The sequence below is a fragment of the Macaca thibetana genome, chromosome 16 (genome assembly GCF_024542745.1).
Source record: "Macaca thibetana thibetana isolate TM-01 chromosome 16, ASM2454274v1, whole genome shotgun sequence".
Classification (NCBI taxonomy): domain Eukaryota; kingdom Metazoa; phylum Chordata; class Mammalia; order Primates; family Cercopithecidae; genus Macaca; species Macaca thibetana.
The window spans coordinates 70,601,160-70,617,184 of NC_065593.1; the positions used below are offsets into that span (position 1 = coordinate 70,601,160).

The window sequence follows — 16,025 nt, forward strand, 5'->3', positions numbered from 1 at the left end:
ATATTTACTCTAAGAATTTAGAACTTATATTTGTGTACTTTTTTTTAAGGATTACAGATTTTCAGTTGCATGTAATACCAAGAAATTGAATTGTTTTCCTGTTCTTATGGGAATTGTTAGCAATGTCCTTATTGGAATTTTTAACTTCACGGAACTTATTCAAACGGAGAGCACCTCATTTTCTCATGTAAGTAGAGTATTGATTTATATTAGAGGCAACACAGCAGAGGGATAAAGGATGAGGGCTCTAGAGTCTACCACGTGAGTTCAAATCCTGCTTCTGCCACTTAACAGCAAGTTTGTTAGCTACTCTTTGCCTTTGTGTCTTCATCTGCAAAATAGGGAGTGTAATAGTACCTACTTTATAGAATTATTATGAAGATTAAATGAATTTACTGAGTACCTAGAACATAGCATGGCATATATGTATAAATATATATACCAATTTAAATTTATTCAATAACTACTTCCCGAGTGTACTATTTTCTGGTACTTCTGGATGTTGAGAATACAGCATGAACAGAATAGACAAAAATCTCACCCACACGGAGCTTACATTCCTGTAAAGGAAAGAGGAAACATTCAAATACATGTTTGCTATTACTTATTCTGAAAGATCAAGAATCTTTCAAGTACTTTTATGTTTAGTCTAATTAAATTTTTAAAATTCAAAAGTTTTATGGAAAAATTTAAATATGTAATTCTTTACTTAGTAAATTAGATGTAACCTATCACTTCCTAGGCCTTATCTTGATCTATTTTTTTCATTACATTTATTAAGACTTGGTATTCTGTAGAGTTATGTTTTATGGCTGGCCTTAACCCTCTAGTTTAAAATCTTGTCTGATCAAGAATTACAGCCCAACATGGTATTAGAAGAGCCAAGATCCAAAAGGACACTGCAGAATTTAAAATAAAAGAGAAAAAAAAATCACAGGACTGTTGAAAACTCATAATTTTGACTTTGGTTTACCATATACAACTTACTAGGTACTTAATGCATATTTACTGAAATCAGTGAATGGATTTGCTTGGAAATGAAGAATACCAGAGATACCTTAAACCTAAATCCTTAATTTTATGTCAGATTGTCAGATTTCCCTGGAGAATTAGATGAATATAAGACATATACACTGATTAATGCAAATGCAAAAGTGTGAATGTGTGTATAGACACCCACATATGTATATGTATATCTCCAGCACAAAGGGATTTATGATAAAATATAGTCCAATCCTAAAATTATGATTTTTTGACAGTTCTATTGTTTTTCATCATTTTAAATTCTGCAGTGCCTTTTTTGGCTTCTTTATGTTTTACAACTTAGGATGTGAAGTGCAATTTTTGATCAGATGCAATTTGGTTATCCTTTCTAAATTGTCAAATAATTCCTAACTGATGTGTTTGATTATGATAGATAAAAAAGGGAAAAAATTATAGAAATCATGTGGATGTTAGTGAAAATATGCATAGTGGTTTTAGATAACGAAATTTTATTGGAAAATTGCATAATAAGAAATTAATACTGTATAATACAAACTCTAGTTTTCTGCAAATGAGATAGGGTGATTTAATTGTAAGTAGAGAAACTATCTAATATAAAACAATACACTGTCTCTCTAGATGGTAATAGCAATGTGCTACCAGTTCAGAGCAAAAATAGGAAAAATACAATCAAAACTTAGTTCTAGTAATTCCTCAAGAGTGAGATCTAATATAATTTCATCTATTTCCCAATACTTCCAGAGTTAATCGTGCCTGTATTTAGCCTTGTTTACTTTTAATACAGAATCAATGTTGTCTCGCCTTTTTTTTTTATTTTTTATTTTTTAGTCAGCCTCCTTCTAACTTCCTCCAGGACTTTTCAGCAGATGCTTTAATGTTTAAAGACCCTCCTAATTTATTTTTCAGTGGAACTGAGTTCAGACTGAGTTTGTCATTGTTTTTCAAATATGAACTTCTTGAGAGCAATAATTATACTTGACTTATTTCTAGCACAAAAGATGATGCATTGTACGGAGCAGAAGCTCTATAAGTGTTTGTTGAATGGATGAATGAGTGGGTAGACTGGATAACCAGTCATGCTGTGCACCGTTTATTACCATTATGGCACAGCTTTCTCTTCTGCAAGATGGGAACTGCAAGCGGATAATCTGTAATAGTCCTATTTAAAAAAAATTTTTATTTTAATACTTGCTTTTTCTACCTCATAAAGTAGATGTAACATTCAACTAAGATATTATTTTCAAAAGTGTTTAATGTATCACACAACCATGAGACATTATTATCATTACTGTGAAGCATGTTACAGTTAGTCTTTGTCAGACAAACTCTTCACTCCATTACTGTAAAGACATAAAAATTATCTTGCAGCTTTTAAGTAATATTATATAAAGAGTTTTTTGATTTTTCAGAATTAAATGTATTCTGGGTTTACTGAGTGCAAACCGCTGTAGTGCACCCTGCATTTAATAAAAAAACTTTCCCTTTCTGTAGGGAAAGTAGGTCTGGCTGAGCATGAGACAGCTCTGGAGGAAGAAAGATGGTATTTCGCGTTTTCCCCTCAATGGTAGCAGGAAGCTTGCCGGGGCCTCTGGGCGCTGCCAAAGAGAATTCCATAGAGAATATCAAGATAAAGAAATTCTGTGGCCGGGCGCGGTGGCGCACGCCTGTAATCCCAACACTTTGGGAGGCCGAGGCGGGCGGATCACGAGGTCAGGAGATCGAGACCATGGTGAAACCCCGTCCCTACTAAAAATACAAAAATTAGTCGGGAGCGGTGGCGGGCGCCTGTAGTCCCAGCTACTTGGGAGACTGAGACAGGAGAATGGCGTGAACCCGGGAGGCGGAGCTTGCAGTAAACCGAGATTGCGCCACTGCACTCCAAAGAAAAGAAATTCTCCTCCTGCAGAAAGTAGCCTGGGTTGACCCTCCTTATCACCTGCAGTCTGATAGAGGGTACCTTTCCTTTTGACTCTTCTGCTTCTGCTTCTTCCTTCTTCCTTTCTTTTTCCCAGTGTTTTGGGGAATGTTATGTTAATCCTTAGATGGAGTAAATAGAAATGGAGCTGAGGAAGGAAGTTACTGTGGAGGCTTTTGCTTCAGATGCAATGAGACACACATTTATCTTTTCCAAGTAGACTTTCACCCTGCACAGAGCTGAATGGGTCTCAAGTGGCCAGTGGGCCCCATAGGGACCCACAAGTTACCTGAGTTTAGTTTCCGAATCTGCTTACTAAGATTATTACTCGTGAACTCACAGAATATTTGTCTTAGCATATTACCTCCAGACATCAAATACATTCATTGTTGATTGCTCCAACATGTTAGGTAGGTCTCTTACATGGGGTTCTTATTCTTCCCTTTTGACGAGGTTCAGGTAGAGCTCTCTCTCTTTCTTTTTTTCTTTTTTATTTTTTTTTGAGATGGAGTTTTGCTCTTGTCACCCAAGAGTGCAATGGTGTGATCTCGACTCACTGCAACCTCCGCTTCCGGGGTTCAACAGATAGAGCTCTTTAATTTACTTTTTTGCTAAACCGAATCAGAAGACAGAGGAGACAATTTAGATACATAACCTTCTTCTCTTGCAATGTATATCAATCTAGACAAAATTAATGTTAGGAGGGCTTGTCAAGGAAGCAATTTGGATATTAAATTGTCTCCTGTGGATCCAGGGAAGCTGAGTTCTCTCTTAGTCCCTTATGAATAACTTTTAAAATATTCAAATGGAAATTATGTTTCTTTAGGAAAGTTAAGAATTTCAGTCTTTTTCTAGTTGTTGCATTTTTGCCAGAAACAGGTATTTTCTTTTGAAAGAAAACCATAATTATTCATTCTTTTACTCATGCATAGCCAAACAAAATAATCAATTATAGTAAGAATAGGGATTAGTATAGTATATTTTATTGCTCACCCACTGTGGAGGATAATTTATTTTTATTTTCAGTCATAATTTCCCTTTTACTCAGATTTAATAACCTCCTTTCTCAGGGACACCTCGAATCTTGGGGCTGATTTATATCCCAGCAGAAATCATAGACCGGAGGTGCTTCCACTTTAACATACACTAGTATCACCTGCTGGGCTTGTTAAAACAGATTCCTGGACACCATCCACAGAGATTCTGATTTAGTGAGGTCTGAGAACTCGCATTTCCAGTGAGTACGCAGGTGACGTTGATGCTGCTGGTCTGGGACCACACTTAGAGAACCACTAGCATAGAAGAGTCACTAGCTCCACAATTCTGTGAGGCTCACGTTCCTCTCGATTTGGCTGTACATTGCCTCTGATTGCTGCAGGTGTTCTTCTAAAGCTGTCATGACTTCTTTTAATAACCTCATTTTCACACTATTTTAAAATTATGCCATTTTTATTTCTTATTATCCTTCTAGACTTTGAAATGTGTGCTTCACTAAGCTGTCATCTGTTCCTTAGCTACTTGTTAGTTCTTGCCTGATATTGCTTCCTGGTCTGTTTTCAATTCTAGTGCTTTCGTCCTTGCTTTCATCTTAAAAACGACTCTTCTTAGTTATTGAACACCTCCCATATAGCAAATGCTACATGTAGCAAATAAAAATATTATTTCACTATATACATACATATATATATATATTTTATTTTTGAGACAGAGTCTCACTCTGTCACCCAGGCTGGCATGCAGTGGCAAGATCTCGGCTCACTGAAACCTCTGCCTCCTGGGTTCAAGTGATTCTCCTGCCTCAGCTTCCCAAGTAGCTGGAATTACAGGCATGCACCACCACGCCCAGCTAATTTTTTTGTATTTTTAGTAGAGATGGGGTTTCACCACGTTGGCCAGGCTGGTCTCAAACTCCTGACCTCAGGTGATCCACCCACCTCAGCCTCTCAAAGTGCTGGGATTACAAGTGTGAGACACTGCATCTGGCCTCACTATACATTATTTCATTTAGTCCTCACTAATGCCTCTGAAGTTGGTATACTTAAGTTGCAAATAGAAATATACTAAGGAATATAATTGGACATTCACAAGTCAAGTTCTAATATGGCATTGGAATCTGAATGATGAAGGATTCCAATGCCTATATTAGAACTCTGCCTAATAATGACTTTCATTGGTTAGCTCTGACCTTCTGTGTATCTGGACCCCCTGATCTTCCTATCATATATTAATATTCAAATGCCAGTCAAGGACCAACAGAAACTAACAAAAGTGTCTGGACCAGCATACAGGAAGAGGAGTAAGTGACAAAAGAAAAACTCATGTGAATTTCATAGAATAGTAGCATTAAATGGCAGATTGAAAGAAGTGTAAAAAAGAATTATGCATGTAAGAAGACAATCTTGTAGCTTAGGAAACTGAAACAGTAACAAAACTGATAGAAATGGGGAAGTGGAAGAGGAAAGTTTATTTGGAGGAGATGCTAGTATTAGTTTTTGACTTAGTATATTAGATAAAGCAGAGTATACCCAAATAGATACTTTATGTGGAATATTTTAAAAGCAAGGAACCCAGAGAAGTAGATGGAGATGATGCATACTTTGGGAATCATTAGGATGAAGTAGAGGATACGCAGAAGAGAGATGGGGGAGCAAAGAAAAGCAGAGATTTAGGGTAGCAAATTAAGCTGTACCCCCAAGTAGAGAGTACAGGATATAAAGGAGGAAAAATGTATCTATTTAGTTGGACCCAAACTGCTTGTACACTCTAAGTACAGTAGACCCCTTATCCATGATTTTGCTTTCTGTGGTTTCAGTTACTGTTGGTCAACCATGGTTGAAAAATATTAAATAGAAAATTCTAGAAATAAACAATTTATCAGTTTTAAATTGCACACGGTTCTGAGTAGCACAATGATTTCTTGTCCCATTCTCAGAGAGGAAAACAGATATGTGCATCAACCAATGACATTGGCTCATTTGACATCAGGCAACAGGATCAACAAGATGGGAAATACCACTTCCCAGGGGTGATACTGGGAAGCAGGGATATGGAGTTTCTAGTGCTCCCCTTCCCTTACACTGATGATTGTGCATTTGTTTAGCCCCTGGTAATCTGGTTCTTCCCACGTCTTTACTAATACTCTTAGAACAACCTTTTCATTGCTGCTTTTTTGCACTTCCACCTGCACCTGCATTTATGACAAAAACTTATCTTTTCTGCACTCCTTTTCTTTAGTTTTTTTTCTTTTTTTTGGCATAATAATAATAAATTACAGCATCTGGAAAAAAACTTAAAGACCCCTCAATGCCTTGACAATTGTTTAATTTAAACAATTCTAGAAGTCAAATTATTTAGGCAGGGAAGATTTGCTCTCTTCTAATTACATCTTGCACGTAGGTAGGCATAATGCCTAAACATAAGTCCAGCTTCACAACAGTTACTATTAGAGGCCAACTTGGAAATAGGGAACTGGAACAAATGACAACTTAACTCAGTGCTTCAGAGATGATAACTGTAGCTCCCTAAAGTATCAGATGCAAATGTAAAAGAGAAACTGCTCATGCCCTGTAAGTACAGTAGACCCCCTTCACAGTGATTTTGCTTTCTGATGTTTCATTTCCCTTTGGTCAACTGTGGTTCTAGAATATTAAATGGAAAATTCCAGAAATAAACAATTCATATGTTTTAAATTGCTTGCTGTTTTGAGTAGCACGATGAAATCTTGCCCTTCCTGCTTCACACCCAGGAAGTGAATCATCCCTTTGTTTGGTGTGTCCACACTGTATATGTTACCCATTAGTCACTTAGTAGCCATTTCAGTTATCAGATTAAAAAACCATAATATGTATAGGGTTTGGTACTATTGAGGTTTCAGACATTCACTTGGAGTCTCAGAATATATCCCCTGTGGAAACAGAAGACTACCGTATATACATATAAAATTGAGATTTTGAATTTCTTTTATATCATCCTGTTCCTGGGAATGGAACCTGCCACTAAGGTTAACAAAACATGTTTGCTTGTCTCTTTGCTTCTTAAATCAGGTGAATGCTTCCAGAGTTTTTCATTATTTCCCAGAAGCGTATCGTATAATGTTTGTATAATTTGTAACAATTGCAACAACTTACTGATGTGTTTTCATCTTTCAGGATGACATAGTGCTGGATCTTGGTTTTATAGATGGGTCCGTATTTTTGTTGTTGATCACAAACTGCATTTCTCCTTTTATCGGCATGAGCAGCATCAACCATTATAAAGTAAGAGAGAGAGGAAATTAGAGAGATTGAGATTGATTTTATCTGACTTTAGTAATTGGAATTTTATTGTTTTATACACACAGGGTTGTACTTTGGTTAATGTGTTTACACATACATTAAAATCTAATATGATTATAGATTGTAGTAAACACATGATTTCAAAGAGGTAGAAAGTTTACCATTTAGCACAATAAAATTGCCTCAGCTGTAAGGGAAACCATGCTAAATAAACTTCAGGGATGAAGATGTGGTACTGTTTGATCCATGCAGTTATTTCACAGTTCCAAAGGGAATTTAGATTTTTAACTATGGCATGAAATGTCAGACATACAATGTTTCCAATTATTTAACTATGCTTTAATAAACTGGACTTTAAAAATATATGGTGTAGTCATCTTCGTTAATCTGTACCAATGGGTAAATGAACTTTAAAAATAGCTGAGACTTTCATGTTGAACCAATAACTACACATTTCCATTGGGGATGCTAGACACTTAGGAGGATGCTTTTTGTCACACAGACACTATACCACACTATATCTAAAATTTATTAAACATTTTTTTTTTTTACATAACCATAAAATCTTTTCAAACTAAGATCCCTTCCTCTATCCCTTCTATTTCTTTGTCAGAAAAAAGTTCAATCCCAGTTATGGATTTCAGGCCTCTGGCCTTCAGCATACTGGTGTGGACAGGCTCTGGTGGACATTCCATTATACTTCTTGATTCTCCTTTCAATACATTTAATTTACTACTTCATATTTCTGGGATTCCAGCTTTCATGGGAACTCGTGTTTGTTTTGGTAAGTGATCACTTTTTCCCCAGGCCAATTATGATAGTAGAATCAAAATGAAAATTCATTTTCATGAATGTTTTCTCATTAGCAAAAAGGCATGTAATATGCAAGAAAATAAGAACATTGCCTTAGACAGCTTTATGACATGATTCTCTCCTCTCCTCTTTCCCTCTATGACCTGCCATTTCTAATCTTGCCATTGATCCTTATTCTTTGCAGGTGGTATGCATAATTGGTTGTGCAGCTTCTCTTATATTCCTCACATATGTGCTTTCATTCATCTTTCGCAAGTGGAGAAAAAAAATGGCTTTTGGTCTTTTGGCTTTTTTATTGTAAGTATATATACATGCATGCACATTTATATTAAATTTTCTTAAAGTTTTTTAAAATGCAAATTTAAGTATAAATACTTTGCCTAGAAGAGAATGGTTTTTTGTTTTTCTTTTGTACTTTCATTATTGTTGTACCATGTTTATGGGTTCAGGATGTTTTGTTCATTTTATTTCCTTTATTTTCCATGTGTTCTTTGAGGTTTCTCTTTCAGAACTCTGTTTCTTTGGAAAGAGGTAAAATATTTGTAGAAACCATGGCATGTCACAGCTGAAAGACTAGACCATTTGGGACGGTTTCTTCATTTTACCGAGTGGGAAAAACTGAAAAGAATCAGACTTAAACCCAGGCTGCTCAACTCAGTGAGGTTTTTCTCTTAAATAATTCTCCTTACTTAAAAACAAACAAACAACAAGCATGATAGGTGACTATATAGACTAATAAAATAAATAAGAAACTGTTTTCTTAATAATTTACTTATTACTTCAGGCATATGCTACTGCATCTCCTTCCCTATCATTAGCTGATATCTTCTTGAGCAGTTACTTATAGCTTTTTGACCATTTCAAACTTTCCAATTTGTTAAGTACAGTTCACTTAAAGAACTAAAAAAAAATCTAAAAGATTGGTCAATCCAAATCATAACTTTCTTAAGCAGTATAAAACTCTCTCCCCAGGCTCATCTTAGGCATGCCCTTAGTTTGGGGATCAGCGGTGAGAAAGCAAGGTCTACACTTTGACTCTGTTTTTTATTTTCTTCTGGATTTTTCCTTTCTCTTTCTGTGGACAGGGTGGAGGGATTAGGGTAAAGGGACCAAAGTTTAACTTCACTAGAGCTGTTAGAGTTACATTGGTTGACCTTTGTGAGTAGTATCTAAAAGTTGGATTTAGTATAAACAGGAATATCACAAATACAACCAGTTGTAGAATTCAGTATGCCAGCAGAAATCCTAAAGGCTACTAAATTGCTTCTAAGCTTCCAAATCTCATCCCTGTGACAGCTAATCACATAATTCCTTGGGCCAGTTTTATCAGTGGCTGTCCTGCAATGGTCAAATGTCATAACCAAGAGTAATGTCTTCTAAACCATCGATATTAGTCATTGATCTTTACTTTTTTTCTCTTCTAATTCCATTATAAAGGTAGGCTTGTCAGTTTCACTTTTTAATTTAATCCAATTTTGCTTTGTATATTTTGAGACTATTTTGTTTGGTGCATTGAAGTCTGGAATTCTTATACACCAACCCTATTTATTCTTACAGTTTTTGGTCATAAAGTCAAATGTATCTCATATTAATATAGGTACACCAGATTTCTTTTGTTCAGTATTTGCTTGATAAATCTTTTTTGCCATGTGTGTTTACTTTTAACTTTCATTGTTGTTATGCTTTAATGCCTGTCTCTTGTAAAAGAAATATAGTTGGATTTTATTTGTTTTTTAATTCAGTCTGACAACCTGCTTTTAATTTAGTGAGTTTATTGTGATTTTTGATATTCTTGAAGTTACACTATTTTACTTTTTGCTTTGTGTGTGTGATTTCTCTTCTTTCTTCCCTTTTTTGTTTGTTTGATTTTGTTTTTATTCCATATTTTTCTTTTTTCTGGTTTGAAAGTCAAAATCTATATTTTATTACTTTGTATTAATTTGCTAGGGCTGCCAAAATAAAGTACTACAGACTAGGAGGCTTAAGGAACAGAATTATTTTCTCACAATTCTAGAGGTCAGAACTCCAAGGTCAAGTTATCGGCAAGGTCGATTTCTTCTGAGGCCTCTCCCATTGGCTTATAGAGGGCCATCTTCTTCCAGTGTCTTCTCATGGTCTTCCCTTCAGATGTGTCCCTGTCCTAATCTCCCCTTCTTACAAGGACAATAGCCATGTTGGGTTAGGGACTCCTGCAATGGCATCCTTTAAACTTAATTACCCATTTAGAGACTATTTCTAAATATAGTCATGTTCTGAGCTACTGGGGGTTAAAATTTAAACATATATATTTTGGGGAGGCAAAACTCAGCCCATAACACCCCTGAAAATTTTTTTACATGGTAAACTTAACAAAGCCTAAAGTTAATAAATATCCTACTTCCAACACCGTATTTTGGGGATTTTATTATTAATAATTTCTTACCCTACTTACATGCTGTTGTCTAGTGTTTTGGTTTTCTTTTTTTAATCCCTCAAATAAGCATTTTTATTAACATTTTAAGAACTTAAAAAAGATTTGTGTACATTTTAAATCAATCCATTTGTTCACTAATCATAATAGGATTTTAGTCTTTTTTTCCTCCCTTTTGAGATCATTTTTTTTTGTTTGTTTCCCAAAATGCATCATTTATATATTCTTTTAAGCAGGTCAGTTAGCTATAAACTCTCGTAGTTTAAAAAAAACTTTTTCACCCTCATTCTTAAAACATAATTTAGCTGCTTATGCATTTCTAGGTTGACAATCCTTTTCTCTTACCACTTTGAAAATTCACTCTTTTATTGCTTACATTTTAACTGTTCAGATGTCTGCTATCAGTCAGTTGCTATCCTTCACAGGGGCTCTCTCATTGACTAACCTTTGACTTTAGCTTTCATTACAATGTTTCTAGGTGTGATTTTCTATTTATCTTTATTTTTGTATAAATTCTGCTGCCTGGAATTCATTTCTGTCTTCAGTTTAGGAAAATTCTCAGCCAATACCACTTCAAATATTGCCTCTCTGACTTTAAATCTCTACTGAGATAATATTAGCTTTTCATACTATTCTCTACATCTGGTAGCACTTCATTCAAATTTTCCATGTCCTTGTCCTTGCTGCCTTCTGGGGAAAGCTTCAGAAGTTTCTTTCAATTCACTTGTTTTAAATTCATCTGCATCTAAATTATCTTTACTCATTGACTACTTAAAATTTCCATTTTATTTTCCAAAACTCTTTTTGGTTCTCTTTAAAATATGCTTAGTTATTTCTCATAATCTTTTGTTACTTGCTATTATTTTATATTTCATATTTGATTTATTTCAACATTTCATTGAAAACAATATTTCTACTTGTTGACAATTCTAGTCTCAAAAGTCGTCTAGTGCTTATTGCCTTGTATGTTTGATAATTTTTTTTGTCAAGGAGAGGAGCTCATTCTTGGTTGACCTTAAAGTGTGGAACTCCCAAGACTATATTAGAGATGTTTCGTCTTCAAAAGATTTTCAATTATTTTTGTGAGAAGTGCAGTATAGAATCCATCTAAGATTGTATAAGCCAACTTAGAGTTTCATGCTTCAATATGGGATTTACAAGGAGCTCCCATCAAGAGGGTTCATTTGAATCTCTTAAAGTTCTTTGCAGGGAATGACTTTAAAGAGAACCCAAATCATATCTTCCTAACCCATGGGCTGGTATGGGAACTTGTCCTCAGCCCAAGCAGATATTGTGTTTACTTAATGGTCCAAGTTGGGTTTCAGGCTTTGTTTTTGTCCTTAAAGAATTTCCTCACTTTTTTCCCCCCCGAAATTAGCAGTGTATTTAAGGGACAGTTGTTTCAATTTCCCCAAATTTAATTGTACAGTATGGGTAAGACCCTTTAGGGTATCTGTTATACCATATCTCTACATACAGATGTCTACAACTAACTTTGAGACTGCAGTTTTATAAAGCAGTGAATGTAGAATACAGTTTGTAACAGATGGAAGAATAAATATAGAATGCAGAAGCAGAAACAGGAAGTGTTTAATTACTCCTTACAAGGCATTGTTGTTGCTATCATTGCTTGCCAGAAGCAATGGTTAATGAAGACTTCTTTTTTTTTTTTTTTTTTTTTGGATGAGTAAAACAATATAGATGAGGTAATTAGTGTAGTAAGATGACAAAAAGGAATGGAATAAAGATGAAAGAAGCAAGATGGTCAAAGATACATTCTTCACTTGCATTGTTAGATTTAGAAAATCTAACTTAATTTTTTTTTTTTTTTTTGAAATGGAGTCTCACTCTGTTACCCAGGCTGGAGTGCAATGGGGTGATCTCGGTTCACTGCAACCTCCACCTCCCGGGTTCAAGCGATTCTCCTGCCTCAGCTTCCCGAGTAGCTGGGACTATAGGCATGTGCCACCACGCCCAGCTAATTTTTTTGTTTTTAGTAGAGATGGAGTTTTACCATCTTGGCCAAGCTGGTCTCGAACTCCTGACCTCAGATGATCTGTGCCTTGGCCTCCCAAAGAGTTAGAATTACAGGAGTGAGCCACCACGCCCGGCCAGAAAATCTAACTTAATTTTTACACAATACTGAAGATATATTGCCATATATTTTGTTAGAGCAATAACTTCAATAATTACAAATACTATGGCCTTTAAATCTTTGAGGAGATTCTGAAATATACACAATGTTTACAAAATAAGCTGATGAAACCCTGAACTTATTTCAGTTTATATTGTTTATTCCTTCAGAAATATGGAAGAAACACTGTTTATATGCCTTTTTGATATGTATCATATTTATATATCCACTTGTTCATACCATTATCTCACTGCTTTGCAGTGCTACCTTGGTTTATCAATCAAGACTATTCTGGCCTTTCTGGTTTCTTCCATTAATCTGTTTTTCTATTTATACATCAATACCATGCTGTCTTTATTATGGTAGCTTTATTTGAGAGAGCAAACCTTCCCACCTTGTTCTTTTTGAAGTATCTCAGCTATTTTTGATTCTTTGCATTTTCATGCGCTTTTTAGAAACTGCTTGTCAAATTCCACAAGAAGTGATATTAATTGGGATTGCATTGAATCTATAAATTACTTTGAGGGAGAAATGATATCTTTACATAGTGAATCTTCCAGTTCACAAACATTGTCTGCTTCTCCATTTTAGGCTTTAAAAACATCTGTTTTGTATATATAAGTTCCTGGTATCCAACACATTATATATTGACTTGATGTATGGACAGTTGACTGATACAATATCTCCTTAGGAAAGTATAGTGATTAAGAATTTTGGCTCTAGCGTCAGATAGCCCCAGGTTTTAATCCTTAATGGTCTGGCACTTAATAGCTATAAGAAATTGAACACATTATTTCAGTTCTTTTGAGTTTCAGTTATTTAAACATCAGAATATATGTATAATAACAGTAGTACTTTTAGTGTTTTAGGATTGAGATTTTAAAAGAGCATAAACTATTACAGTGCTGGTAAACTGCTCATTAAAATATTTGATAAATAGTAAATGTTCATGAGGAATTATTATCCTCTTCTGTATTAGTCTGTTTTCACACTGCTGATAAACATATACCTAAGACCAGGCAATTTACAAAGAGGCTTAATGGAGAACTCACAGTTCTATGTGGCTGGGGAAGCCTCACAATCATGGCAGAAGGCAAGGAGGAGCAAGTCCATTTTACATGGATGGCAGTAGGCAAAGAGAGAGCTTGTGCAGGGCAACTCCTGTTTTGAAAACCATCAGATCTTGTTGGTCCCATCCACTATCATGAGAACAGCACAAGAAAGACCTGCCCTCATAACTCAGTCATCTCCCCCTGGGTCCCTCCCATAACACATGGGAATTATGGGAGCTACAAGATGAGATTTGGGTGGGGACACAGAGTCAAACCATGTCATCTTCCTTTTCTTCCTCCAAGTTTATTCCTGTAACTACAGTAACTATTTAACAAAATGTTTTGAATAAGCTGGGCTCTTAATATGCATATTTTTTGATTATTTGGTGAATAAAAACAGAAAAATAGAAATCCTCCTTATTCTTTGTCCTTCCCAATATTTATTCATTCATTCATATTGATTGTATCTTCCTATGTGCCAGATACTTTGCTTGGGATATAACCATGAACAAAGCAAATTTTCTGCAATCAGGGTACTTACATTCAATGGAATATAAAAGAGAATGATTCTTGTTCAAATAAAAATATATTTGACCCCTGAACAATGTCGGAGTAAGAGGCACCAACCCCCTGCCCCATGCAATTGAAAATTCATGTGTAACTTTTGACTCTCTAAAACTTATAGCCTATTGTTGACTGAAATCTTACTGGTAACATAGTTGCTTAACATGCATTTTGTATATTTATTATATACTGTATTCTCACTATAAAGTAAGCTAGATAAAAGAAAATATTATTAAGAAAGTCATAAGAAGTATGTATTTACTATTCATTAAGTAGAGATGGATTATCATTCTTGGTCTTCATTCTTGTTGTCTTCATTTTAAGTAGGCCAAGGAGGAAGAGAAGGTAGAGCAGGAGTTGGACTTGCTGTCTTAGGGGTGTCAGTGAAGGAGGTGGAAGAGGTTGAAGGGGAGGTGGGAGAGACATACGGACACACTTGGTGTAACTTTACAGAAATATATTATAATTTCTGTCTTTTTGCTTTCTTATTTCTCCAAAAATATCTCCATATAGCTCCAATCCTTTTTCTACTGCTTTAGTTTCAGTGCCTGTATCATAGAAGATTCCATGTCAGAAAATAAGTCAAAATGAGCCTTGAATAATCAGAATCCTTCGTTCAGATTGTCTAATTTTCAGATTGTCAGTTCTTTTTTCTGGCACTGCTTCTTCTACATCTTCTTTCTCATCATCTGGCAATGGAAACCCTCCTTTCCATCAAATTGTCTTCTGTTAATTTCTCTGGTGTGGTATCTATTAGTTATTGAATTTCTCCAAGATCCAGATCTTGAAACCCTTCACTCCCCACCCTATTTGCCCTATTTACAATCTCTTTTTTATTTCCTTGATTAGTTCTATTGTAAATCCTGTGAAGTCGTGCACATCTGGACACAATTTTCTTCAGCAGCAATTTATTGTTTCAGGCTTGATGGCTTTCACAGCTCTTTCTATAACAATGGTGTCCTCAGTGGTGGAATCCTTCCAGACTTTCATGATGTTCTCTCTATTGGGGTTCTCTTCTATAGTTTTGACAATCCTTTCCTTACAGTACTGTGTGTAATGAGCCTTAAAAGTTCTTATGACCCCGATCTAGAGGTTGGATTAGAGATGCTGTGTTTGGGAGCAAGCAGACCACTTTGTTACTGTCAGTGTTGAACTCATGTTGTTCTGGGTTACCAAGGGTGCTGACCAATAGCAAAATAACTTTAAAAGGCAGTTCCTTATTAGCAAGGTACTTGCTGACTTTTGGGACAAAGCATCGATGGAACCAATACAGAAAAAGAGTTCTCATTGTCCAGACCTTCTTGTTGTATAACCAAAAGACTAACAGTTGGTGTTTATCTTTTCCCTTCAAGGCTTCAGTGTTAGCAGCTTTATAGATAATGGCAGTACTGATCATCAACCCAACTGCATTTGCACAAATAGCCTATCCTTTTCTATCTTAAATCCTGGTGCTTGATTCTCTTTTCTAATAATCACTGTCCTTTGTGGCATTTTTTCCCCCGAGAATAGGGTACTTCCATCTGTATTAAAAACGCATTCAGGCAAATATACTTACTCTTCAATGATTTTATTAATAGCAACTGGGAGCTTGTCTGCTGCCTCTCGATTGGCAGAAGCTGCTTTCTCTGTTGTCTTGACATTTTTAAAGTTAAACCTCTTTCTAAAATTATCAAAGCATCCTTTGAGGGCATTACATTCTCCAGCTTTAAATCTTTAACCTTTACTTTAAGTTGTCATATAATGACTTCACTTTTTCTCAAATTGTATTAAAGCCTATAGGTATAAAAGTTGGATCATCAATAGGAGATAAAAAGGTATTTCAAAAAAAGTGCAAGGTTTTTGGGCCTGCTTGTGTGGC

The 16,025-nt window shown here is 35.4% G+C and overlaps 1 protein-coding gene across 1 annotated transcript in view; it reads left to right on the forward strand.

The window, feature by feature from the left end:
* The window catches only part of ABCA10 (ATP binding cassette subfamily A member 10), a 57,130-nt gene that overhangs the window by 11,775 nt on the left and 29,330 nt on the right, over positions 1-16,025 (forward strand). The window contains 5 exon segments of the mRNA XM_050765019.1: positions 50-187; positions 7,069-7,176; positions 7,808-7,978; positions 8,192-8,270; positions 8,273-8,304. Coding sequence (XP_050620976.1) covers positions 50-187; positions 7,069-7,176; positions 7,808-7,978; positions 8,192-8,270; positions 8,273-8,304 — 528 coding nt within the window.